We start from the raw sequence: 27,291 nt of genomic DNA, 5'->3' as shown, positions 1-27,291 counted from the left end.
TGCTTGGGCTTTAGATTTCATAAATAATTGATATGAATTTAGTATGTCAGGAACACTTTCAATTGTGCCAAACGGTAAGTTTTAGTTCCAAAACTAGTGAAATCAGCAACACGTGTTTTGAAACACACTCTACTTATAGAAGGAGGTTAATAAAATAAGGAAGAGGGCCTTTGACGTTTCATTTTAAAATATCTCAATACGTTTTGCAATACCGAAAATTTACAAATATCGCAATACGAAATTTCTTGCGGAATCCCAGTCCTTGCAGATTCTGGAAATTGGATGTTTATTGTAAATAATTTGCTGAAGGTATCTACTTTCAAATGTATAATGAAGGGATTTTTAATAACCATTCTCTGTAACCACTTAAACTTCGTTGCCACGCATGGTCACCGATTTTGATGAAACTTCACCCATGCTTAGTACTTGACACCAGAAACAAATATCAAACAAAATTTTGTTGCTAAGTGTCTCGGTTGCTATGGCAACAGCCGGAAAAGTTTAAAAAATCGAGATTTTCAGCCACTTTAAATCTTGACTGTGGCTTAATAAAAACTAGAAAAAGCAAACAAACCATTCTCACAATAACATGACACCTTGATGTTACTTATACTGTAAAGAAACTGTTTAGAATATGTCTCTAAGTAAGTGGTAACCAAGGGTACATTTGGAATACATTTAAAATGCTGAAATATGCTGAAAAACACTCCATATTCACTAATGGTAGGTGTTACATGCTCAAACTCAATCAACGACTTAAGAAAAACAATGAAAATGTTTGACCTTAAGTATATAAGTATAAACAATATTATTCTATAAATAACTTTAATAGTTGCCATGGTAACATAGTGTAACCATGCAAAACCAGTAACTAAGATTGGGTTAATGCTACTGTCTTGAGGAAAAACATGAAAATTTAAGACTGGCAAATATACATCCTTAGGACCTTGCAACACCAAAATCATAAGAAATATTGGGTATAATTGCTACTTTGCAGTGTTACCATGGAAACAAAGTACCAGTGCTTAAAAGTGAATTATTATTCGCTGCATTAAGAATCAAATTGCCATATAATCAAGAAACAAATTAAAGGACTCAGCTTGAATAGTACTTATCTGTTAGAACTGAAGTTGAATATCATATATTGATAAAACTTGACGAAGAAAACAACACTGTTGCTATGGTTACCAAGAAGGGAAAATGTTCGAATTTGTTAACTTTATATCAATATTAAACCCTGTGTGCCAGCTTCTTGCATCCAGTTAGAGATTGGATGATAGTCAAAATTAAAAGTCAGGTCAGCTGTTAATAAATATCAATCATAAAAGTTTTGGGAATCTACATTTGAGGGTACGTATCCAAGGTAACAAAATATTTTTCAGATTTTTAAGCATATTTTTTCTGCTTATTTCCATAGCAACGCTCTATTTAAAGAATCCGATCTAAATTTTTTTAAATGGGAAAATAAGGACCACACCAACATCTTTAAAAATTGATCATTAGTTATGAGGAAATGTGCTTTCTTAAAAGATAGGATCAGATTTAAACATACAGAGTGTAAATTTGAAGGCTCTCTGTTCTATAAAAACCTTGGCAACCATTGCCAACCAAACTGAAATATCATAATTTGTTCTTGGTATATGTTTCAAGGCTCTTTTCTCTATTATTTGATCACATTTCATCCTATAATTGCTTTTTATTTTTACGTGTATGACTTTATAAAATTCAATGAATATTTTTTTTACTTTTTAATAATTTGTTACCATAGTAACGTATGTAATAGTTGATTTACCAAACCTGTTTATCATGCATTTGAGGCAACAGGCCTTCAACTTTTGGAAACAGTCAATGCCAATTGTTTGCTTTGCCGCAAATGTTAATTATGGGGCTCTAAACATGGTAAAAAATGTCATTTTTTAAACTTTTAGACATGTTGCCATGGTAACTATAACACATAGCAACCAATTTTTGCCTGATTTTAGTTAAGGGTATCAAAGACTTTTATCATAGAGAGTTTGGAGAAATTCTGAGACTATGCGTGCCACAGCTCCTATATGAAATTTCAAGTCATTACAGAGAATGGCTCTTAACAAGTCTGAATAATTTTAAACTAGTGAAAAATGCATTGCTTGAAAGCGATGAAAGTTAAATCTTTCATGAACAAAATTTACAAGACTGATAACATAAGAAACCGGTCATATTGCACATTAAAAGGGTTTGAATACCGGTAGTTAAATGCTCTTGATAAAAAGATTTTTTTTTATTTCTCAAAATGTCTATGGTTTACAAAGATTTCACTTGGTTACAATGGCATTTTTAGCTCACCTGAGCCGAAGGCTCAAGTGAGCTTTTCTGATCACATTTTGTCCGTCGTCCGTCCGTCTGTCTGTCCGTCTGTAAACTTTTCACATTTTCGACTTCTTCTCAAGAACCACTGGGCCAATTTTGACCAAACTTGATACAAAGCATCCTTGGGTGAAGGGGAATTTAAATTGTTAAAATGAAGGTACATATCCCCTCGCAAGGGGAGATAATCAAGAAAAGACAAAAATAGGGTTGGGTCATTAAAAAATCTTCTTCTCAAGAACCACTGGGCCAGTAAAGCTGAAACTTATGTGGAAGCATCCTGGGGTAGTGTAGATTCTAAATTGTTCAAATCATGACCCCCGGGGGAAGGGCGGGGCCACAATGGGGAATCAAATTTTTATATAGAAATATATAGGAAAAATCTTTGAAAATCTTCTTCTCAAGAACCACTGGGCCAGAAAAGCTGAAACTTATGTGGAAGCATCCTGGTAAAGTGTAGATTCTAAATTGTTCACATCATGACCCCCGGGGGAAGGGCGGGGCCACAATGGGGAATCAAAGTTTTATATAGAAATATATAGGAAAAATCTTTGAAAATCTTCTTCTCAAGAACCACTGGGCCAGAAAAGCTGAAACTTATGTGGAAGCATCCTGGTATAATGTAGATTCTAAATTGTTCAAATAATGACCCCCGGGAGAAGGGCGGGGCCACAATGGGGAATCAAATTTTTATATAGAAATATATAGGAAAAATCTTTGAAAATCTTCTTCTCAGGAACCACTGGGCCAAAAAAGCTGAAACATATGTGCCCATGGAAGGATCATGGGGTAGTGTAGATTTCAAAATGTCTAAATTATGATCAGTGGGGTAGGGTGGGGATGCATTATGTATTACAAGGAGGAAATCTGGTAAAAAACAGAATGGTCAAAGCTTCTCAGGTAAGCGATGTGGCCCATGGGCCTCTTGTTTCTAATATGATTACCATTAGTATCTATGTTAACATTGAATATATTATTGTATTTCCTTCTGTATTGCTCATACTTTGAACAATATAGTGCAAAATATTTGTCACTCTCAATAAAAATAAATTTTAATTCTTAATATGGTTTAAATAGACAGCCTGATGCCAACACAATTTATGTATGATTAATTGATTATACATGTATAACATGTTTATAAAGCCATAAATATGATTAAAATATGAATATTTATATTAATTGTCTGATTGTTGAATTTTTAGGTAAACTCCTCTGAAACATGAGTAACAGAACTGCTGGAGAAAAAGAGGACCCCCCAGTGATCTCCTCCACCCCCACAATCAGTATCCCGGGGCATGCTATACTCAGTCATTACCCAGAACTGCAAGTCAGTCTTATTGTCATTTGTTTCATAAATCAACAGTTTGTCTTTGAATTTATAGGAATATTTATGTTCAAAGCATATGTATTAAAAATAATTTGTGTGAATTCCATGAAACAGGGAACAGATATTTACAGTGCATGTAACATGTTTAAGACTAAGAATACTAATAAATAGCAATCTGAAAATAAATAAAAAAAAATTACTTTTAAACCTGCAGATAAATCAAAAAATTTGCTATGGTAACCTTTGAATTATAGCCCCATGAAAAAATGTGAACAAAACTTTCTAGTAATGCTATAACCTTTCACAATTTATACAATGCAAAAAAAAGCCATAGAAAGGTTTGAAATAATGTATTTGATATTGGTATCATGTTCCTTTTACAGGCAGCATCTAAATCATTGAATCAGCCAATGGTACCAATCAACCTGACAAGTGGTAAAACGGGAGATGGAGGGAGTCTAGCAGCCATTATTCCTCAAGGTAAGGAAGTCCAGCAGAAAGATCTCAAGTGTAAAAGATATGAAACCAAGGTTCTGAAAGTAATGTTAATGAATCAGTATATAACAGAATAAGTTCTGTCACTTTTTTGTAGTTTGTACCAGGTAATATGGGAACGCAGTTATTGTTACAGCCTGTTATTATTGTATTGCAAGGTGGAATCAATAATAAGGCCAAAATAAGATTATAGTTTGTTTGGAATTGCCTCCCGCCTCATTGAAATGCCCCCTCCTGAAAAAATTTTATTAACCAAAAGTAGGAAGATTTTTTTTTATTCAATCAATTTTTTTTGCCCATTACATGTATCACAAAACACTGAAATATAGTGTCAGATATATGTAAAATTAGGTTTCTTTTGTTGATGGTAGATACTTTTTTTTAAAAGTCAGAAAATGTATTTACTGTTTACTGAGATTTTTATCAAAAAATTAAAATTTATCTTCAATTCAAAAAAAAAAAAAGAAAAGAAAAAAAAAAAAATTCCCTCCCTCCCTCCTGTGTCTGAAACCCTTCAGGCGGCAATTCCAAACAAACAATATTTTAAGGATTGCCTAATGTATAATAAGTTTGTTATTTTTTGCTTGTCATGGTACTCAACACTTTCACAAGATGTGAAATGAGAATAATGATTAACTGATTATTAAGTAAATTATGTAAAATTATTTTTCAATAAATAAAAGATATATTTCAGAAGTGGAGCATATTTATCCCAAGGTTTTAAAATTTTACATTAATTTCAGCTTTACTGTCAGAAGTGCCGAGACCAGTGGCAAGTTTGGTCACCACTGCTGCCCCCTCAGCACCCTCCACCCTACCCCTCATCAGCTCCTCCACCACCCCCACCATCCCCCAGGGTAGTATTGTCCAGATAAGCCCAGGGGCAGCTACCAATGTCAGCTCTATTCTTAGGGGTGGCAGCACTCAACATCTAGGATTTCCCTCTCATCTTCCAAAAGGTTTGTGCTCAGGGTCCTCACTAGGATTTTGCTAACTTGAGCTGCGAGGCTCAAGGTTTGTTGGAATTTTGAGTCCCAGCTAGAATTAATACTGCCATGAAAAAAAATCGATTTTTACTAGCATTGTGTCTCAAACAATTTATATGCATCTGTTATGCAGATTCCTACATTTATAAATAAAATCCCTATGGAGTACAAATGTTTTTACACATTAATTGAAAAACAAAACTTAAAATAAATTTTCAAAATTTTGGATTTCCATGTATGTACAGCTTTGCCAAGTTTTTCTAATGAGAGGTAATTACCGCAAGACCTACATGTTCCTAATACTGCTGTAGGTCCTATGGCTGCAGCCTCGGCGTTTGCTGGGCCTAAGTCCATGACTGCCCTGCCAGTGGTGAGACACCCTACCGTCAGTCTTCAGAGTCCGGGTACAAAGGTCCAGACCTCCTCCCTCATCAAATCCACCACACCCCCTACGTCAAAATCTCCTACTCCAGGGGTAACCATTGCTGTCACTCAGGCCAGTGAAGGATCAAGGTATGGGCTATACCCCCCCTAAAAAAATTACCCTACCTCATGACCTGAGAAAGCTAAAATTAATTGTTGAATTTTTCAAACTCTTCATATTTTCAGTCTAATGTAGATCGAAAATGGAGACAAAGAATAATAGTGAAAAAAAAAATGAAGAGTGAAAAGATAGTTAACAGCTATCAGATAGAGCAACATTGAACATAGCAATAATTTCTTGGCAATGATGAATAAAGTCTTTAAAAATTTGTGTCTGAGTGACAACTTCTTTTTTTCAGCAGGACAAATGTCACAGTACCAAGCACGGTCTCGGCTCCACAGGGCAGCATTCAGATCACCTTACAGGCTCCCCGCCAAGCAGGGGAGGGGATCTCCAAACCTCCCACGATACAGAGAACAATAGATGTTCCAAAGCCTCTCATCCAGGCCTTGAGAACACCTACGGTTGATACAGCTCCCAAAACAATAATTACGACTCAGGCGCGACCTTTAGGGGAATCAGCGGTAAAGTCCGTCATTGCGGGATCCTTACAGAGGTCCTTGGATGCTAAGCAACCCGTGAGGCCGTCGAGTGATCCGGTCATCCGGCCCCCTAAAACTGTACATGTGCCACAGACTTCCACTTTCTCCGGGACTAAAGTGTTTGTGACTCAGACTTCAAATTCATCAGTGACTCCACATAATCTTGTGACAAATCCATTGAAGACTAATAAAGGTAATGAATGGGAGTGGTTTATTAGCAAGTATTTTAGATTTTCAACAATCTAAAGCTCTTCTGATAAGGAATTGGAAACTCAAAGATACAGAAATATATATATGGCTTTGGTAGGCATAGTGTGCTTACTTTACTTATGATTCATCATATGCATTTGTGTTTACAATTTTGAATGAAAATAATATTTTCTAATTTTTTTTTAAAATTAAATTTTCTCAATTATACACTGAAAATGCAGGTAGATAACACAAGATTTCAAAAGAAGAAAACAGTGTGCTTTGAGAACTAGGAAGAATATTTTAGGGATTAGAATGTTCCTATAATGTCTCAGAATCTACTTTAAAATGTTTTTGCAGGCATCACTATCCCATCATCCTCTTCTGCTGCTCTCTCTGCAGCTTTGTCATCAGTTACCACAACAGCCACAACCATTCCCATAGGTAAAACAATTTTATTTAAAAATTTTTTAAAAAGTGTTTATGTTGGGTTACATCAAAACCAAAGAAAAAAATAAGATGCATATAATTATATATCAAATGTTTTTGTATATCTTTGTATCCCTCTTAGACTTAGATTGAATTATTTTCATGAAAATGCGATCTACTGCAAGGTTTATCATCCTTTTATAGCAAAAGTACCCCCTGTGAGACAGCCCCCTTTGTCTCTGGCACCGCACACGGTTAGCTCCACCCTTCCCCTCACCCCAAGCATCCTGGAGAGGCCCCGCCCGGAGTCCACCCACCCAGGGACAGCGCCCCCAGCCCACTCCACATCTACCGCCAGCGTATTCATGCCCCACCGGACCCAGCCCAGTACCTCTCATACAGCGCCATCAACTCTCGCTCACCCAGAAAGGTACGTACTACAGAGAAATTAAAAATTACACGACTCCTTTAAGAGATATTATTGTCCCCTTCTTTCATGAGAGGGACTTTAAATATCATTCCTGTGGATGTCTTTTAGTGTATCCATCACTGACACTTTAATCTTGGTCTTAATTTAGAATGAGAAAAGGTAAGACATTTCTATTTTACCTGTAACAAGGTCTTCTCAAATGAACTATATTTACTCGGTGAGCTTGCTTAAAGGTACTTGGACACAGATTTGAGGTTCATATTTTCTGTTTTTTTTCTCTATAATATTACGAAGTATATATTTTCATAGCATTTCACACAAAAATTACTTAAAAATCTTATTTCATTTTAAAGTTATTAAAACTTTAATTTTTTTGGCGGGTTTGATAGACACATCCTTACACTTTCACAAATTTTAATTTTACTCTTAATACTTAGGAAAAGTGACAATCTTGTTGTGTATGAATGCAAAATATTGATATTATAATTCAGAAAAATCAGAGTAGACATGTTCGAAAGCAAAACAAACACACAATATATTCTCAGTCCATGCAGTTGTGGTAAGCAGACTGTGATGATTCAGAACGCACCCGGTGAAATCTAAACATAAATAAAAACAGAGTTCGTGCCTTGTTTACAAAAACTGTGTACATAACACGAGTGTGATCGATTTGCACACACGACTTAGCTCGGAATGACGATACTTGTGAAGGTGTTTTGTATTCTAACATTTCTATTCTGAATAAAATTATTTTTCTGGATTAAAGTTTTAATATTTCTCATTAATTCACAACAAGATTGCCACTTTTCTGAAGGATTAAGAATAAAGTTAAATATGTGAAAGTGCCAGGATGAGTCAATCAAACCCGCCAAAAAATTTGAAGTTTTAATAACTTTAGATAAAATAAGATTTTTAATTAATTTTTGTGTGAAATGCTATTACAATATATAATTCGTGATATTATGGAGAAAATATTAACTTCAAATCTGTGTCCAAGTACCTTTAAAATTATAGTAAAATTTTGGTCTCCGTATGATATGTATTGCCGTTTATTTATTGTTTAGTCTTTAGCTGATTTTCATTTTATGTTTCAGGCCAGCCTTGTCCAGTCAGATTTATCCATACTTCATTCCTAATTCTTACTTGATGCAATATGAGATGCAGCAAGCCTTGGCAAATGCACAGCCAAATGTACATGCAATCCCTACGATATCTACTGCTTCTACCATTAGAACAGGACTTTGTAAGTAGAGTCTTTAAAGTGAATTTTATAAATAAAAAAAACACAATATCCTGTTTAAATGAGATAGTAATAAGATTTAACATTTTTGTCACAAAACTGACTAACAAATGAAATGAGTCTGATTGTTTGATTAAATAAATGCAACAAAGGACCTTCTTAATTTTATGATGTTGATATTTTAGTGCAAAATCAAACTCCCAATTTAGCGGCCTCATTACAAGCAGCACACACATTTTCTGGGACACCAGGGGCCAGCGTGCGATTTAATCAGTCTCAGCCTGTCGTAGTTACCATGGATACGATTCGAGCTCAGCAGGCTCTGACTGGAAACCTGCCTTTCACAGGATCAACGACTGTTCCCGAGTCAACGGCCCGTCCCACCACCCCGACAGACAATATATCAACCCTGTCCTCAGCCACTGCAGCATCTATCCCTATTCCTGCACTTACAGTAATGGGACAGTGTAATCCTGCCCCAAATTATCCTTCAACTCCAGTCACACCCCAGAATTCTCAGCCCAACAGTAATACCCCTGTCAGTACCCCTAATGCTTCACCCAGACCAAGTATTCTCAGAAAGAGAACAAATGAAGGGTGAGTAATCTTTATTGATAAATGTTTAAGATTTCCTTTAGTTTTCTCTGTCAAAAAAATTCTTGAAAAATTTGTAATATGTAATATACTTTAAATTTCTTTTACACACATTATAGACCTGTGAAGAAGCCAGTGTGTGGTCTGAATACAATGGACAGACACAGTCCCCGCCCAGATTCTAGGACAGACTCTGCCCCGCAGTCCAACACAAGCTCTCCCAAAACTCCAGCTACTCCAGCAGGGTAGGAATTCTAATCAATATTTCTGGCTAAAGATGCATGTGAATATGTATTATGCCTTAATTTTAAAAATGAGTACTGGTAAATGGAAAATACAAGCAACAGAAAATTTATGTAACTTTAAGATGTTCGTATGAACTGTGTGTTGATGATGAACAATGCTTGTCTTTTGAAATAAGTATATTTACGTGTGATTAAATTTGAATTTTAACAGGGAAAGTCAATCCTCCACTGATACAGCCTTGTCAAGTGAGGCCACTACACCAACTCAAAACAACATGGCTGAACTGAAGATAAAACAGGAACCCATGGATGGCCTTGAAAATGGTAAGGCAATCCTTAAAATATTGTTTGTTTGGAATTGCCGCCTGAAGGGTTTCAGACACAGGAGGGAGGGAGGGAATTTTTTTTTTTTTTTTTGAATTGAAGATAAATTTTAATTTTTTGATAAAAATCTCAGTAAACAGTAAATACATTTTCTGACTTTTAAAAAAAAGTATCTACCATCAACAAAAGAAACCTAATTTTACATATATCTGACACTATATTTCAGTGTTTTGTGATACATGTAATGGGCAAAAAAAATTGATTGAATAAAAAAAAAATCTTCCTACTTTTGGTTAATAAAATTTTTTCAGGAGGGGGCATTTCAATGAGGCGGGAGGCAATTCCAGACAAACTATAATTTTATTTTGGCCTAAATACTGGGTAGAGAACATTATTATTTATTAAGCAGTTAACTGCCTGTTCTGTTTGCAGTATTATTAATCCTGAATCAGTTGATTGTAGATTATTGTATGAACTTTGCTGTTGTTTACAGGTCTGTCTGCAGCTATAACTAGCAGTATTGCTTCTTTGTCCAACTCTTTACCCAACAGTACAGATGCTTCTCCAAGGAAGAAACCAAGAAAACAGCTCTTGTAAGTTAGAACATGTTAATGTTGTAAATCGTATAAATTATTATGCTTAAAACATTGTTATCTCATAGTAAAAATTATAGTTGTAAAGAATTTGTTTGTAAGGAAATGTCAGTTAAATAAGGAATCTTTTAGAAATCCTATTGAAGGATTCCACTGAGTTTTTTCATGGGTATGAAGAATCTTTGTTTAAATAAAGCAAAGCTTGAGGTCCTACTGACTTCCTTTATCTAATATTACTGTATGTTGTAAGAGGTAAAATTGTGACAATTGGACTCATTCATAAAATGTTTTACTTAAACTTTTTTCTCTCAATAGAATGTAAATATTTGGGGGAGATTTGTTTTCCTTTACTGACAACACTTGTTGTTCTGATATTTAATGTCTGTCTCAGGAATGCTAACGAGGAGCTGAAGGACAGCGTGTCCTCAGATGAGGAGAAGGTGGCCGTGGAATCCGTCAAAGAGGAGGAGGACACCCATAACGAATACAGAGAAGGTACACAACTCTTGTCAAATTTGATATAACATTACATTTTTAAGGTCACCTGAGTAAACTCAGGTGACCTATTGCTATCTGTTTTCGTCCGTCGTCGTCCGTCGTGCGTTAACATTTGAACATTTTCAGCTTCTTCTCTGCAACCACTGAACCAATTTCAACCAAATTTGGCACAAAGCATCTATGGGTGAAGGGGAACAAAAATTGTGAATTTCATGATCCCTGCCCCCCTGGGGCCTGAGGGGTGGGGCCAAAACCACTAAAATTAATGCAATCTTTAAAAATCTTCTTCTTTACTCCTGGACATCAAGCAGTCAAACTGTTTGCATGTTTGTAATCAGCAATGAGTCCTCTACCAAAATTGTGAAATTCATGGCCCTGGGGTCAGGGGTTCTAGTGCTAGGGTGGGGCTAAATAAGTAGGTAGCGAAAATGTATTATTTCTTTGAAAATCTTCTTCTCTGCTCCAGGGTATTAAATAAACCAAATAAGTACATAGTTTCTATGATGAGCAAGAGTGCCTCTACCAAAATTGTGAATTTTATGGCCCCAGGGTCAGGGGTTCTGGTGTTAGGGCGGGGCTCTATTGATTATATAGTGAAAATACATGAATTCTTTGAAAATCTTCTTCTCTGCTCCTGGGTATTAAATAAACTAACTAAGTACATAGTTATGATGAGCAAGAGTGCCTCTACCAAAATTGTGAATTTTATGGCCCCAGGGTCAGGGTTCTTGTTTTAGGGTGGGGCTCAAATGATTATATAGTGAAATGCATGAATTCTTTGAACATCTTATCCTTTCCCTCTGGTTAATATACTAATGATCTAAATACATATTTAAGGCCAGGATTTATTTTATTTTCTGTTTTACAAACCATCCGCTAGAGGTTTTGAATTTTCAGAAAAAAATAAAACAATTTTTTTTCTTTCCAATGTCAAATTTGAGTCGGGATCGAGATTTCAAATTTACGAACTCGCACTTCCGGTTCAATGCGGGTATATAAAGCTATGTCTGAGATAGTGTAAGAATTTATCGATAGGAGTGCCATTCAAAACGTTTCACCCGTTCAAAGGACAAATAAAATGCTGACGACTTTGTTGCACAATGACATGCTGGTGAGATAATTATGTATTCGTTTCAAAAGTATCTGTCTGTAAATTATTTTCTCCCCCAGGTTTTAAACTGCCCGTGGTAGCTATTGCATATTGCCAGGGACATTGTTTAGGTCTCTCTTATAGCTTACAGTCTAAGCATCATTCTTCAGAAAATTGTTGCTTATGCATCAGATGTAATGAATAAAACTATGGGAGAAGTGAAGTCCATTTGAGGAAGAAATAAACAATAACCTGAAGTGAAGAAATAAAAAAAAATTCAACTATTAAAAGGCAAGAATATACAAATATATGTAGTATCATTTGTATCAGCCAGAAAAATTATTTTACACTTAGGCCATAATAAAAATATTCCTAGATTCTCATCCCCGCCCGCCCCGATTTCATACCCCCGCCTCCATTTTTTTATTTCTGTTTTTCTTCGTCTTAATTCTGATCGGGATCGGTATTCAATTCTACTTTCGTTTTAAATCCCGCGAAAGTCGACATGATTTTGACAGCTGAAAAGATGGTAGTTGCTGTAATACATGCGTATATATTTTAAACAAGGGTCATTGGTTGAAAAAGATTGGTGATGATGTGAAGTAAGAGATAATTGAACCTTTACTAGGACTTTTATTCGGGTATTATATATAAAATTACACCGATTGACCAGGTCAATAAAAAATCTGCAAAATTGAAAAAATAAAAAATATATAATAAAAGCCGCCCGCCCGCCTCGATTTTTAAAAAAATTCGGATGAGAATCTAGCAATTTATTTATTATGGCCTTAATTGAAAAAATGTTGACCCTACTCCCCAATACTTCCTGTCTGTTTTATGATAGGAATTATAATTTTAGGCATCAAGTAAATTTTAGAACAATGTCTACACATTCACCTAACACATATTAAGAAAATTAAGATATTTTGAAAGACTTTTAAAGAATTGATTTTTTAAAATATATTTTGAACAACATCACAAAATTTATATAACTGGCCCAAACTGGCAGATGATGAAATAAGTAATTAAATGTTCTACTTTCCTATTTGTAAGCATTATGTGTCCAGCAGTAAGGAGCCTATTAGAATAGCATTAAAAAAAAGAATGAACAAATGTTAAAAATTGATTTATCAAAAAAAAAAAAAATTATTTCCTTCTCCTTTGGGACTTTTTAGGTCACCTGAGTAAACTCAGGTGACCTATTGCTATCTGTTTTCGTCCGTCGTCGTTCGTCGTGCGTCGTTTGTCGTGCGTTAACATTTGAACATTTTCAGCTTCTTCTCTGCAACCACTGAACCAATTTCAACTAAATTTGATACAAAGCATCTATGGGTGAAGGGGAACAAAAATTGTGAATTTCATGATCCCTGCCCCCCTGGGGCCCGAGGGGTGGGGCCAAAACCACTAAAATTAGTGCAATCTTTAAAAATCTTCTTCTTTACTCCTGGACATCAAGCAGTCAAACTGTTTGCATGATTGTAATCAGCAATGAGTCCTCTACCAAAATTGTGAAATTCATGGCCCTAGGGTCAGGGGTTCTAGTGATAGGGCGGGGCTAAATAAGTAGGTAGTGAAAATGCATTATTTCTTTGAAAATCTTCTTCTCTGCTCCTGGGTATTAAATAAACCAACTAAGTACATAGTTATGATGAGCAAGAGTGCCTCTACCAAAATTGTGAATTTTATGGCCCCAGGGTCAGGGGTTCTGGTGTTAGGGCGGGGCTCTATTGATTATATAGTGAAAATACATTAATTCTTTGAAAATCTTGTTCTCTGCTCCTGGGTATTAAATAAACTAACTAAGAACATACATTTTGTAGTTATGATAAGCAAGAGTGCCTCTACCAAAATTGTGAAATTTATGGCCCCAGGGTCAGTGGTTCTTGTTTTAGGGTGGGGCTCTAATGATTATATAGTGAAATGTATGAATTCTTTGAACATCTTATCCTTTGCTCTTGGTTAATATGCTAATAATCTAATTACATATCTAAGGCCAGGATTTATTTTATTTTCAGTTTTACAAACCCTCCGCTCAAGGTTTTGAACTTTTAGAAAAAAATTTAAAAAAAAATTTCTTTCGGATGTCAAATTTGAGTCGGGATCGAGATTTCAAATTTACGAACTCGCACTTCCGGTTTTTAGACCTGAAACGGCGGGTAAATAAAGCTAGATCCAAGAATTTGGCATGGTTTAGTGTAAAATTCATCGATAAGAGTGCCATTCAAAACGTTTCACCCGTTCAAAGGACAAATAAAATGCTGACGACTTTGTTGCACAATGACATGCTGGTGAGATAATTATGTATTCGTTTCAAAAGTATCTGTCTGTAAATTATTTTCTCCCCCAGGTTTTAAACTGCCCGTGGTAGCTATTGCATATTGCCAGGGACATTGTTTAGGTCTCTCTTATAGCTTACAGTCTAAGCATCATTCTTCAGAAAATTGTTGCTTATGCATCAGATGTAATGAATAAAACTATGGGAGAAGTGAAGTCCATTTGAGGAAGAAATAAACAATAACCTGAAGTGAAGAAATAAAAAAAAATTCAACTATTAAAAGGCAAGAATATACAAATATATGTAGTATCATTTGTATCAGCCAGAAAAATTATTTTACACTTAGGCCATAATAAAAATATTCCTAGATTCTCATCCCCGCCCGCCCCGATTTCATACCCCGCCTTGATTTTTTTTATTTCTGTTTTTCTTTGTCTTAATTCTGATCAGGATCGGTATTCAATTCTACTTTCGTTTTAAATCCTGCGAAAGTCGACATGATTTTGACAGCTGAAAAGATGGTAGTTGCTGTAATACATGCGTATATATTTTAAACAAGGGTCATTGGTTGAAAAAGATTGGTGATGATGTGAAGTAAGAGATAATTGAACCTTTACTAGGACTTTTATTCGGGTATTATATATAAAATTACACCGATTGACCAGGTCAATAAAAAATCTGCAAAACTGAAAAAATAAAAAATATATAATAAAAGCCGCCCGCCCGCCTCGATTTTTAAAAAAATTCGGATGAGAATCTAGCAATTTATTTATTATGGCCTTAATTGAAAAAATGTTGACCCTACTCCCCAATACTTCCTGTCTGTTTTATGATAGGAATTATAATTTTAGGCATCAAGTAAATTTTAGAACAATGTCTACACATTCACCTAACACATATTAAGAAAATGAAGATGTATTGAAAGACTTTTAAAGAATTGATTTTTAAAAATATATTTTGATCAACATCACAAAATTTATATAACTGGCCCAAACTGGCAGATGATGAAATAAGTAATTAAATGTTCTACTTTCCTATTTATAAGCATTATGTGTCCAGTGGTAAAGAGCCTATTAGGATAGCATAAAAAAAGAATGTACAAATGTTAATAATTGATTTATCAAAAAAATTTATTTCCTTTTCCTTCGGGACTTTTTTATTCTCATGTTCATAACTCAAACCTAAACATAAAAAAAAAAATGCTGGCCTTATAATGAAGAAAGGGTCCTCTTTCAAAATAGATAATTTCAGGAGTGCTGGGTCAGGGGTACCAAGGGGGTACTTTGACTAAAAATAAATTAATGCTTTGAAATCTGCCCTTTGATAAGCAATGGTGCCTCTTTCAAAATTTGTGAATTTCATGGCTTTTGGCTTAAAACACGAACCAAATACAATCGCTGGAAAGTTGTTACATGATACTCAGGTGACCTATAAGGCCCGTGGGCCTCTTGTTTATTCTCATGTTCATAACTAAACCTAAACAAAAAAAAAATGCTGGCCTTATAATGAAGAAAGGGGCCTCTTTCAAAATAGATAATTTTAGGGACGCTGGGTCAGGGGTACCAGGGGGGTACTTTGACTAAAAATAAATTAATGCTTTGAAATCTGCCCTTTGATAAGCAATGGTGCCTTCTTCAAAATTTGTGAATTTCATGGCTTTTGGATTAAAACACGAACCAAATACAATCGCTGGAAAGTTGTTGCATGATACTCAGGTGACCTATAAGGCCCGTGGGCCTCTTGTCTCAAAAATATGATGTAGTAAATCAGTTCTTTCCAAGTGACTTTTTTTTTATTCGTAAAATTATTCACGTTCACCTATTTTTCAAGCACAATTAATTTACTGAAAAAGCCCTCTAAAGGTAGTGAGAATAAAAAGATAGATTTAATGTAACTATGTTTGCTCAAGATGAAATTAAATTTATCGTGTAATATGGAATACACATGTAAGTCGTTTCAAAAATTGATTTTTATCATTATTTTTTACCATTGCAGAGTATGTGGATGATGAGGGTGTACGATGGACTGTAGAGAAATGTCGACCCAATATCTCCCTTATGAACTTTTATAATATATCTTGGAAACCAAGAAATAATCATTTTAATAGACATACCGAAATTAAACCAAAAGGTATGCATTAAATCTCTCAATCTTTCTGTCAGATTTTTAAAAGCTGCACAAATTTTTTAGTTACACTTACTTGTATGTATGTATTGACCAAACAGTGGACTATGTTTTAAAAAAGTGTATTAATTTGAATATTACAGAAGAGCGACGCCCCACAGTGAATGAATTAGCCAATCAGAGAGGAGCTGCTCAGAAGGCCAGTGGCTGGAAGTTGTATCACATGGCAGCACAGATGGAAGATCTGGTGAGTTTTCATTTTTGGCATCCATAAAAAAAAAGGGGGGAAATAGGTCAGAATTAAAATCAGTCAAGAAAAAGATTTTTTTAAGTTTTTGAATATACATGTTATGTTTAAAGATACGTTTTTTTTTCCAAGGATAGGTGCTTCTAAGTCTATTGTACAGAAAAGATTTTTCGATTTAAAAAAAAAATTATGTGTTTGGAAACATAATCAGTGCATGTATACAGTTTATGAAACATAAAGTGCATGCCCTATGATATATAAATTATTCTGCATTATTTCAGAATGATCTGGAGAAGACTTTATTAAGCAAATTATCATCAATTCAAACTGCTTTGTCCCCGCGTCCTCAGAATAGACTCACAGTGGTCTCCATGGAGGACGAACTGAGTATGATGCATGAGTTAACTCAGGTGAGTACATGTCTGAGATCATCAATAACAGAATTGATTAGTTATTTTAGTCATATGAACACATGAGCAATTTCAGTTTTACTTCACAGAAATGATAAAAAAAAAGGATGTAAAGCTCTTTGTCATAAAATAAAAATATCTAGCAGGAAAAATTTAGAATCTCAGAAACATCTCACAAAATTTGACACCTCATGTTTCATATCTTTATACCTGTTCATAATTTTTTAAAACATATTCAAAAAATTTTATTTTTAAAAAAGTTTTTAAATTAGAAGTGTGCCTTCAGCACTTGATTTCCAAACACTTGCCTTTAGTCCTTCGTACTGAATACTAATTCAAATACAAAGTTTTAACAGTGATGGTTAATTTCAGTGTTCTTCATGCTCATAGACAGAATTCAATATGACAGACATTTCAAGAATTTTGAATTATTTAAGTTATCTTTTTTGGCAGGCAAACATTCAAAGATGCAAACTTATTATGGATCAACTTGAGGAATCCAGAACGAACATGTTGAAAGTGCTAGATCATAAACAGAAAATATCCGAAATTATCAATAAACATGTTAGTAAGAGACCAATCAAAAAGAAGGAAAGATCATAGCATTGACCAATGATTGAAATTATACAAACTGACCAATCAGTGCATGACAACCGGAATACTGGAAGTATGTGATACAAATAGCAAAGAACTGAACCTGACAACTAATTTGTAGATGCTGCTTTGCATATATACTAAAACTTCTTAATTGTTTCTGTTATGGGCATGTTTTAATGTTAGAAATATTGAACACCGGAAAGATAGACCTTAATTAAGTTCACATGTCAAATGATAACATTGAACAAATTGTCTACAGCAGTTCCCAGGGTTATCCATGTGTTATATTTGTTATGCATTTTTGAAAATTTGATTAAGTTTTATTGTTTCATATTGAAATTCACTTGTTTCATTGTGAACAGCAGAATATGTTTTTTCTGTATCATTTTATTTATTTCATCATTCAACATGTCAGATACATTTTATTTGTTACCAAAGAGTTGTGTGGAAAATGAGTTTTCAGAAAAAGCATTAAAGCTCTTTGACATTGTACAGTTCATCTTTAGTAATGTATTATAAATTTAACAGGAAGCAAAGAATTCTTCGTAAAAACCAGATGGGATATCTGGTTTTCAAATTTTATTATTTAGGTGATTAACAAATGGTTGTTGATCACATTCTCAGCTGAAAGTTGAAAAATTTGTTGTACATTTCATTTATCATACAAAATACAATAAATTATAAGTAAAGAATTCATAAATTATTGTTTCTTTGTACTTTGATGCTTTTAGTTGATCATTTTAGATGTGTATTCAATCACCACATGTTGCCCACATGACTCAGTGGTGAGAGCATCTGCTTCATAGTTGTTGAGTAAGGAGTAGATTGTGGGTTTGAACCCACAGTGGGACGTAGAGACTGGTCCTTCGGATAGACATTATAAAATGAGGTCCTGTGTTGCAGTAGGTTTAGCACGAAAAAGATCCCTCACTAGTCAATGGACCTGAGTGCTGAGTATAGATATAAATTTGTAGCCCTCCACTGGAAAGTAGTGACATCTCCATATGAATTAAAAATTCTGAGAGGGACATACCGGTATTAAACAAGAAACAAACAATCATCTCATATTTCAGCAATTCTTTGAATCTTGGATGAGTTCAGCCTGAATATGATTTTTCAAACCAAAGTCTTGTAACAAATAATGATTGCATTTTATAAGAGAATTTACCTTTCACTTCTTTTGATGTCGGGAAAATGTATGTATCCGTTATATATGCAGGCAGAAAAAAGGGACCAAGAAAGCTAAAGGGAGTTACAATGAGGACAGCGGGTGCTGTTCATTGTAGAAAACCAGCAGTAGTTACATATCTTGTGTCCACACATGTATTTCACTTTTACAACGTTCTTAACCATTCGCTTACATTGAACGCATTTCTGAAAATCGTTCAATGGCCGCAGTGGTCTTCTTGGTGACCGTGAGCTTACCATGGAAACATCTTGATCAGTAGGAGTGTCGTCTGCTTGTTTAACATCATCATTCTCTAAGCCTGTTAATTTGCCGATCATGATTTGGATTTGATCCATGTTAATTTCTCCTGGAATGAAATCTACGTTTTCTTTGAAAGGGACATCATTTGGAACTATTTTGTTTAGGATTGATGAAAGTCGCGTTTCCATTTGGATTGTCTCAACATCGCTGGCACATTGAAGAGTGCTTTCCTCTAACTTTGAAGCTACCAGCTCTAGTTCAGCAATTTCCTTCTCCATTGTCTCTATAGCGTCCTCATTTTTCTTCAGATCATCCGCGCAAGAATTCAGCATTGCTTGACTGAGCTCAGATACTTTGGCAACCATCTTGTCTCTCTGGGCAATAATTTCTTCCATTCTCTTTTTCCGTTGCCCGGAAACTTTTTCCTTTTCCCTTCGTGATTTCTCTAAACATGTCTGGAAATTGGGAAGGTGAGTTTTGACAATATCTTTCCTGTACTGGGCCAGTTTTTGTCGCATTATTTTACCAGCTTTGCGGAGCTGGATCCATTCATGTTCTTTATGGTCAGTTCTAATACACTCGGAACATACAGACGATTTACAATCATTGCAAAACATAATGAAAGTTTCTCCTTCGTGATATGTGCATATTTCAGACAAAATGGGGTCTTTTAATTCAGATTCAATATTCTTCGGAGTATTTTCCTTTGAAGACAGTGTTAGACTTTTCAGCGTCACTCCGCTTGTTGTGATATTGTGTTCTTTGGTCGATTCATCTATGTCATCTACGGTCTCTTCCTTACTTTTAGTCTGAGTTGGAATCCCACTATGCTTTCTTTCATCCGACATGTTTTCCATGAAATCTTCAGACACACCCGGAGAAGGTTCCTCGACTTTAGAATTTCCATCTTCACTCTGAGCTACGAAATCCTCCCTCTCTTCCTGAGATTTCTCGGAATTTTCACTCTCTTGATTTGACAGTTCTTGCTTATCTTGAATGTCGATTCTTCCTGGAGAATTTTCCTGCTGCTCCTCGCGAGTTTTTGGCTTTAATTGCTTTGTTGGCATTTTCTTGGTGCCATCTTTTATGATATGTTTCGGTTTTGGAGTCGGTAAAGTAATGGTAGGTCTAGACGCATACGGAGATTTTCCAATCTTTCTCGTTTCTGGCCCTGAAAAGGATCCTTTCCTTGAACTCATTTTACTTTGGTCATTTACTGCAAGAGAAACGAGAATTAGAAAAAAATAGAAAATGCACAAAGAATTGTCTATGACACTCCCGTTCAACAAGTGTTTTGAAAAATGTCCCTAGAAAAGTTAAAGGAGGCACTCATATGAATCGTTCCATATCAGAAAGTAATTCTTATTTAAAAGTATATACTCATAATGTGATATTGTTTTAATTTTTGGATAGCGATCATGACAAAGTTATTTTTATTTAGTTTTTTTTTATTTTCTATTTTGATTTTAAATGGATGATTCCTTTCTTTATTTTGCTCATTTTTTCCCCAACCATTATAATTATATCATTATCAGTCTGAAAAAAACGGGCCCCGTTCTGTGGGAAGGGGGAAGATCATTTGTGGTTGTAATCAGCACTCCGACGAATCAGAGGCCTGTTTTACAAAAGAACTTACAACTTAGACCAAAAACTTAAGTTGATTGTAAATTTTTTGCATAATAATCATCCTTTTTCATATTGCTGCCGTATTCTTGAATGTCTTTATTATATTCCATTAATTAAAACAAAAATATGTTCAACTTAATGCATATAAGAAATTTAAAAATCAGAATTTAATTTTGGTTTTAGTCGTAAGTTCTTTTGTAAACTGAGCCGGCTTAGCTGCCCCAGGATGAGAACGTACTTTTCATTAAAAAAAAATTCACTGAATCCGGAACAAAATTGATTGTCATAGGTTTTGAAATTAACGAACGAGCACCTATTTCCCGTATGATTTACGAAAAGTAAACAAAGATAAGTTTGACGCAGATTGATGCATTGCCAGATAAATAATTGTAGTTGGCAACATGTAAAAATGACAGGAGATTTCTTTACATAATAATACTAATGTGAGTGGTATATTCCATGCAATTCCTTTATTTGCAGTAGGTCACTCGGTGTTTTGCAAAAGTCTGAAAGTAGGTCACATCTTATCAGTGTGGTTTGGAACTTTGGATCTGGGTTATATGCATGCATATGAAAGAGAATGGAATCCAGAGATGATATAGATGGTACAATATATTTAGTAAAAACGTTTCAACTAAATCTTTACTCTTGTAGTGTAAATGTTCAGTCACGTCTCACGACGCACGTGCCGTGTTTACCGATATTCAGAAAAGGATTTTAAAAAATTGTTAATTATCATATGATTATTTATATTTTTTGTTCTAGGCCTACATAAAAGTAGTCCGAAAAATCTGACGTTTTCCTGGCTTTTTTATGATTTTGATATTTTACAGTTTTCCTGGCATGTAAAATCATAGGGGCTTGTCTTCCAGATTGTTAAATGTAAAATAAATTATAAAAAATTTTGAATCTTCTTTAAATACACTTAAAAGTTGTTAAAATAAAGATCCTGACACTTTCAGGCAAGAAAAACCACGTTTAAAAAAGACGTACCACACCTATATACATAAACTCTATAAATAAAGATCCTGACACTTTCAGGCAAGAAAAACCACGTTTAAAAAAGACATACCACACCTATATACATAAACTCTATAGTTTATGTATATAGGTGTGGTACGTCTTTTTTAAACGTGGTTTTTCTTGCCTGAAAGTGTCAGGATCTTTATTTTAACAACTTTTAAGTGTATTTAAAGAAGATTCAAAATTTTTAAAATTTATTTTACATTTAACAATCCGGAGGACAAGTCCCTATGTGTAAAATATCAAAATCATAAAAAAGCCAGGAAAACGTCAGATTTTTCGGACTATACAAAAGATAAAAATGTATAGACGACTTTCACATTTACAAAAGTTATTCCCCTTTGCGGGGTCAATCCGGGGTCAACCGGCGTAAGATGCTGTTTTCCCTCTATAACCTTACCAACTTTATGGGTCAGTATCCTAGAAATAAAATCTGTATGAATATGCTCATTATTATGTTTTTCATGTTGCCCCATACTCTGGCAATACAGGTACAGATCGAAATTGTCATATAACGTTTGAATTTTAAAAATATTAACATGTAACTTATAAACGACAAAGAGGGAAAAATGAGCGTTACGCCGACAACAGGAGATAACTCTTAGAAATGTGAAATTCGTTTATTCAAAATGTGTTAATTGTTATCTTGAAGTCAAAGGGAAAGAAAAAAAAAACATTGACTAGATACATTTATCTAAGAATTCATGATGAAATATTTCTTTTGTGACTAATGTGTGAAAATCGCATTGAATCTCTGGCTTACAAAAAAAAGAGCTGCAAATGTAAATATTCACAATAACCAAAAAAGACTTTTCTTTAGGAAGAATGGGAAGCAAAACAGTTACACTGTTAAAGAGACTGTTGCCTTATGATCCACCAAGATGGGCACAAGGCCTCAAGAATATTCCCAGAACCCTGATACCAGTAAGATGGAGGGAAGTTTTTTGAAAAAAATCAAGTTCTTGACTCAATCAGGGATCTATATAGTTACTAGTATAGTACCTAGTTCAATGCATTGACAATTTTTATAAATGTAAATTTTGTCATTTATAAACACTCCACAAGCACAGCAGTTATACGTTATATCTGTAATAAACTAACAGAACCAACTTTTGTCCTCATTGAATTTAAAGCTGAGCCCAAGAGATGATGATAAGGTGGGAATGATAAACCCCTGGAATCTTCCCGGTATTCCAAAGCAGTTTGAAGTTTTTATCAGACGAGAGGATGCTACTGGTGCTGCAATTTCAGGAAACAAGGTAGGTGGTGCATATAGTTATATTTAATGTAAAATGATCTATAAATTGGAACTTTTTTAAAAGCACCTCAGCATTTCTATTTATGTAGAATAACAGGAATTAGTGGTAGGTAAAGTATCAGAGATGGTTATCCTGAATATATGAATTTCAAACCTCAACTTCCAATTTTCCAAGTTCCAAATTATCTTCTTTTTTTTTTGACAGTCCCAAAGTGGACACATTAGAGATATCGAGGATTTATAGTTTGTTAAATATATATTATTTTGGAGTCAAGCTAAAGAATGAAAACACTTTATTTTTCCTCTTAGAAAAACTTTTAAAAAAAAAACATTTTTAGTTCAAATTAATTTAGAACATCAACAAAAAAAGCTCTATTAGTATTAAGAGAGACAGCATTGCTATACTGTCTACAAATTGAATTTAAAAAATACTTTAATATGCTATTATACCTACAGGTCAGAAAACTTGAATTCCTGTTGGCTGATGCTATAGAGAAGGGTTGTAAACATGTGATAACTTGTGGTGGAATTCAGTCCAATCACTGCAGAATCACCGCATTGGCTGCCAGGGAGCTGGGGATGACACCTCATCTAGTGCTGAGGGCAGATATTGAGGTAAAGCAAAGAATTGCCCAGCGATTGCACTAAATTTTGAATACGTCAATTTAAGTATACGTACAGTACTTAATTGCAAGAAGTTGTCAACAAAGTAAATTTTATTTATAAATAGATGTTGTAAGAATTACATTTATAGCTTTCTGTACATAGTGATAAAAATGAGTAAGGGGAGGGGGGGGGCTAAACAGAGCATTCCCTCTTTGCAGAGTGAAGCGGATGTTGGTTGTGAAGGCAATGTATTGTTGAACCGAATGTGTGGTGCTCATATGTACATGGTGCCAAAATTATCTCCCTACCTCACAGAACTGAAACCAAGAATGGAAAAACTTGCTGAAACCATTAGGTTTGTACACTGTTGTTCTTATACATCTGGTAAATTACATCGTACATGTACAAGTACTCATACAAGTAAGAGCCTCTGCTAATGTTCTTATGTCTTTAAATACTTGAGCGTACAGTTAGGTAAATTGATATACAGCAAAACTTGTTTAATCCAGATGTTGTGTATTCCAAAATATTTTCTAATAGAATGTAAATTTTCAGTCCCTTTTAGTAAATTCAGTATATTGGCTAATCTGTAATATAGTCTTCAATGTCTTGTTGTCTAATACGGTCTATGTTTGAGGAACTAGTGATGTCCAAATTAAACAAGTATCACTGTACAAGCATCTCTTAAAGTATAGATTTTAGATATAAATGATTTCAAATTGTAGTCTGAAGAGTTTGGTTGGTGCACAACGGGGTCTCATAGTACTACATACTGTGGGGATTTGTAACCAATGTCCATAATAATGGATTTTGTTTATTACTTAATCATTTGCCAGGTAGTATAAATGACTGGATGAGTGTATAGTGTCTCATGAAACTCCTGTATTTTCTTCTACAGAGAGAAGACAGGAGAGGAGAGCTATTTGATACCTGTAGGTGGATCCAATACCTTAGGAGTGTTTGGATTTCTTACGGTGTTTGAAGAAATTTTGCCTCATGTAAGTATCTGTAAGTATTTAAAGGGAACGCTTTTCATTTGTTTTCACTATTCCTGAATTATGAAGAACTATGTTATAGGAATTAAGTTTGGTTCATACATATACATCCTAATTTTTGCTCCATAATATATTAGGCAGATGATGAGGAAGATATCTGGATTCATATAATGGATGGCAAATTGAATTTCTTTGTTTTTCTCAAAAGTTGGAGGGTGGTCATTATTAGTTACCATGGCAACAGAACAATGGTGTTTGTCTTTATGGAACTTTTTCTTATTATGTGTAACTGCTTTTTAGTGTACATATTATTACTAAAATTTGTAGATACCATGGATCACAGATATTGTGGTGGCTTGTGGTAGTGGAGGGACTGTTGGTGGACTATGTATAGCCAATCATCTCACAGGTTCAAAGGTCAAGTCAGTATCATCATAAAAGATCAAAGGTCAAGTCATTACTGTCATCCAAGGCCAAGTCATGGCTTGTTACATATTTACCTCACAAGATCAATGGTCAATTCAGTATGAGTATCATTATACAAGATCAAAAGGTCAAGCGCATTAATCTTACAGGATTAAATCTCAAGACATTAACAATTTCATCACAGACAATCAAAAGTCAAATCAGTATTAGATCAAAGTTCAAATTAGTCATATTACACATTCATTGACAAGGTCAAGGATAAAGTCACTAACACACTCATCATACAGGGTCAAAGGTCAAGTCAAAATCATCATTGAAGGTCAAAGCTGAAGTCATTACATGTACTTGTAATATGTTCAATCACACAGACTAAAGGTGCATGAGGTTGTTTCCCAATCATGTCTAAGCTAGAATAAAAAAGTAACCAGTGAATCCATATTTGATATCTTTATTATATTTACAATGTACTGGAATATCTTTATTCAAATAGTTGAACAAATTCTTTTTTATATCAATTGATTTAACCTAGAGACTGTTTGTGGAAGTAAGAAACTCAAAGATTTTTCTCCTGTCGCAATATTAGAATTGATGTACGTTTTTTTTTATAAACCAATAATCTATTTTAAATAAGTATTCAGAAAAAATTGTTCAAATATCCTTTTTATTTCAGGGTTCATGCTGTTATAGTTTGTGATGATGCTAAGTACTTTCATAATCATGTGAATGAGACACTATCAGAGCTGGGATTGACTGATATTCGATCAGAGGAAATTCTGGACATTATAGAGGGCTATAAAGGTCGAGGTTATGGTCTCTCTACTGAAGAAGAATTAGGTAGGTTTGAAGAGAATGAATAATTTTTCAAATGTGTCTTATGTAGAAAATTACACTATATATGTACAACAATGCACTTAACATTAATGAACTTATTATATAATTACAATTGCTTTAATAAAATGAAGTGACAAATATAATCTCTTCAGCATGTGAAAAATAAACAACATTGATGAATCTAATTTTGGTGTTTGTGTAGAATTCATTATGGACGTTGGAGCGTCTTCAGGTGTGATACTTGATCCTACCTACACTGGTAAAGCTGTCCGGGGTCTGGTCTCAGAGCTACAGAATAATCCTCAGAGATTCAGGGGAAAACAAATTCTGTTCATCCACACAGGTATGATTTTTTTTTTAACACATTTCTTACACACCGTAATTTGATTTAAGTATCATGCTGGCCTCCCTTCCCACTGGATAGAAGGAGGACAGTTGTACCAGGTATGGGAATTATGTGTTCCCCTCAGAAATATATTTCCTCAATCTGTATGACATAAAACTTAATTATAATGATAATGTTTGTATAAAGTTTGATCATGCCCTAAGCTATAGCTAATTTCTGATATGATCCTTAATACATGTACAGACACTTGCAGAACAAGGTCTTCAGGACCTACTAATTATGGTACCACACAAACTCTGTGACTCTGAGAATTAAATTTCAACATGTTTTCTCTGATTCCTAATTGTGACCATTTGAATTTTTACACATGTTAATTGAGTTCTTGTTGTGAAATTCTAATCAAATTTGCAATACTTGAATATACTGAAGTATACATCTATTTCAGTTTTCTAATTTAAAGACTTTATCAAAAGTTTGAATTTAGCATAAATACAACTCTACTGATTGAGACTTGTACTTAAAAATTAGCAAATTTTTAAATCTCTGTAAAGTATAATTAATAATAAGATTATATAGTCTGATTTACATTTGTGCTCTCTAATGCAAAAAGTTTACATTTCAAGAAAAAATAAATTGTAAGATATTTTTTCTATAAAAATATTTTATTTTAATAAATGTATAAATTGCTTTTAAGCATATGAATCACAAAAGTAAATAAATTTAAAATAATGTATTTGTATAGTTAAGATATTTTACACCTTAAAAACTAAATGTAATGTAAAAATATTTATACCTGGTCAATTTTATTTCAGGAGGAACCTTTGGACTCTTTGATGGTCGTATGAATCAACTTTTAAAACAAAGAAACACACCCAATAGCAGTCATATTCACATTTGGAATGAAAAGGGTGACTCTATAAACCCTAACTGAATCGATATTTTAAACAATATTTAGATTTGTTTTATAAATGTTTTAAAATCATTAACTAGTATATAGATATAGAGAGTAAACTAGAAATCAAAGAAATGCAAAAATATAAACATGATTCATAAAATTGGTGAATTAGATGTGAAGAATGCTTATACAGCTTCATGTGAATAAAAATCATACATATAGAGCATAGTTGTCATTACATGTATTTATTCACATTTAAAATGAAGACACACATATGGTGGCTGTTTCTGCCCCTTCATGCAAGATTTATTTTAACATGTAAGAAAATTATGTCAACATGCAAGATTATGTCTACATGCAAGACAATTATGTTGACATGCAAGTTACACAT

At 34.1% G+C, this 27,291-nt stretch overlaps 2 protein-coding genes across 4 annotated transcripts; both read left to right on the top strand.

Moving 5' to 3' along the window:
- The first annotated feature begins 3,547 nt into the window (after positions 1 to 3,547).
- Positions 3,548 to 18,157, top strand: LOC134271531 (histone deacetylase complex subunit SAP130-like). 2 transcript variants are annotated; one of them, XM_062753734.1, is made up of 17 exons: positions 3,548 to 3,673; positions 4,057 to 4,153; positions 4,912 to 5,127; positions 5,466 to 5,667; positions 5,940 to 6,373; positions 6,730 to 6,813; positions 7,003 to 7,228; positions 8,323 to 8,471; positions 8,654 to 9,065; positions 9,182 to 9,307; positions 9,519 to 9,631; positions 10,125 to 10,224; positions 10,616 to 10,719; positions 16,083 to 16,217; positions 16,355 to 16,458; positions 16,740 to 16,868; positions 17,322 to 18,157. In XM_062753734.1, the coding sequence occupies exons 1-17, from the start codon at positions 3,566 to 3,568 to the stop codon at positions 17,469 to 17,471; spliced, it is 2,889 nt and encodes a 962-aa protein (XP_062609718.1). In that variant the 5' UTR covers positions 3,548 to 3,565; the 3' UTR covers positions 17,472 to 18,157. The 2 variants fall into 2 exon arrangements, with proteins under 2 accessions (XP_062609718.1, XP_062609717.1); XM_062753733.1 differs by having other exon boundaries at positions 5,937 to 6,373.
- A 2,681-nt stretch (positions 18,158 to 20,838) lies between these two features.
- On the top strand, positions 20,839 to 27,072 carry LOC134271532 (uncharacterized). 2 transcript variants are annotated; one of them, XM_062753735.1, is made up of 10 exons: positions 20,839 to 20,963; positions 22,364 to 22,467; positions 22,677 to 22,802; positions 23,258 to 23,416; positions 23,626 to 23,762; positions 24,306 to 24,405; positions 24,730 to 24,824; positions 25,499 to 25,662; positions 25,862 to 26,002; positions 26,818 to 27,072. In XM_062753735.1, the coding sequence occupies exons 2-10, from the start codon at positions 22,369 to 22,371 to the stop codon at positions 26,934 to 26,936; spliced, it is 1,140 nt and encodes a 379-aa protein (XP_062609719.1). In that variant the 5' UTR covers positions 20,839 to 20,963; positions 22,364 to 22,368; the 3' UTR covers positions 26,937 to 27,072. The 2 variants fall into 2 exon arrangements, with proteins under 2 accessions (XP_062609719.1, XP_062609720.1); XM_062753736.1 differs by having other exon boundaries at positions 20,852 to 20,963; positions 22,368 to 22,467.
- The last annotated feature ends 219 nt before the right edge of the window (positions 27,073 to 27,291 follow it).

Source organism: Saccostrea cucullata, unplaced genomic scaffold (genome assembly GCF_032062105.1).
Source record: "Saccostrea cucullata isolate Sc308-1 unplaced genomic scaffold, CSIRO_AGI_Scuc_v1 ctg8736, whole genome shotgun sequence".
Taxonomy (NCBI): Eukaryota; Metazoa; Mollusca; class Bivalvia; order Ostreida; family Ostreidae; genus Saccostrea; species Saccostrea cuccullata.
The sequence above is the reverse complement of the archived record's forward strand: the minus strand, read 5'-3'. Positions and strand labels throughout refer to the sequence as shown.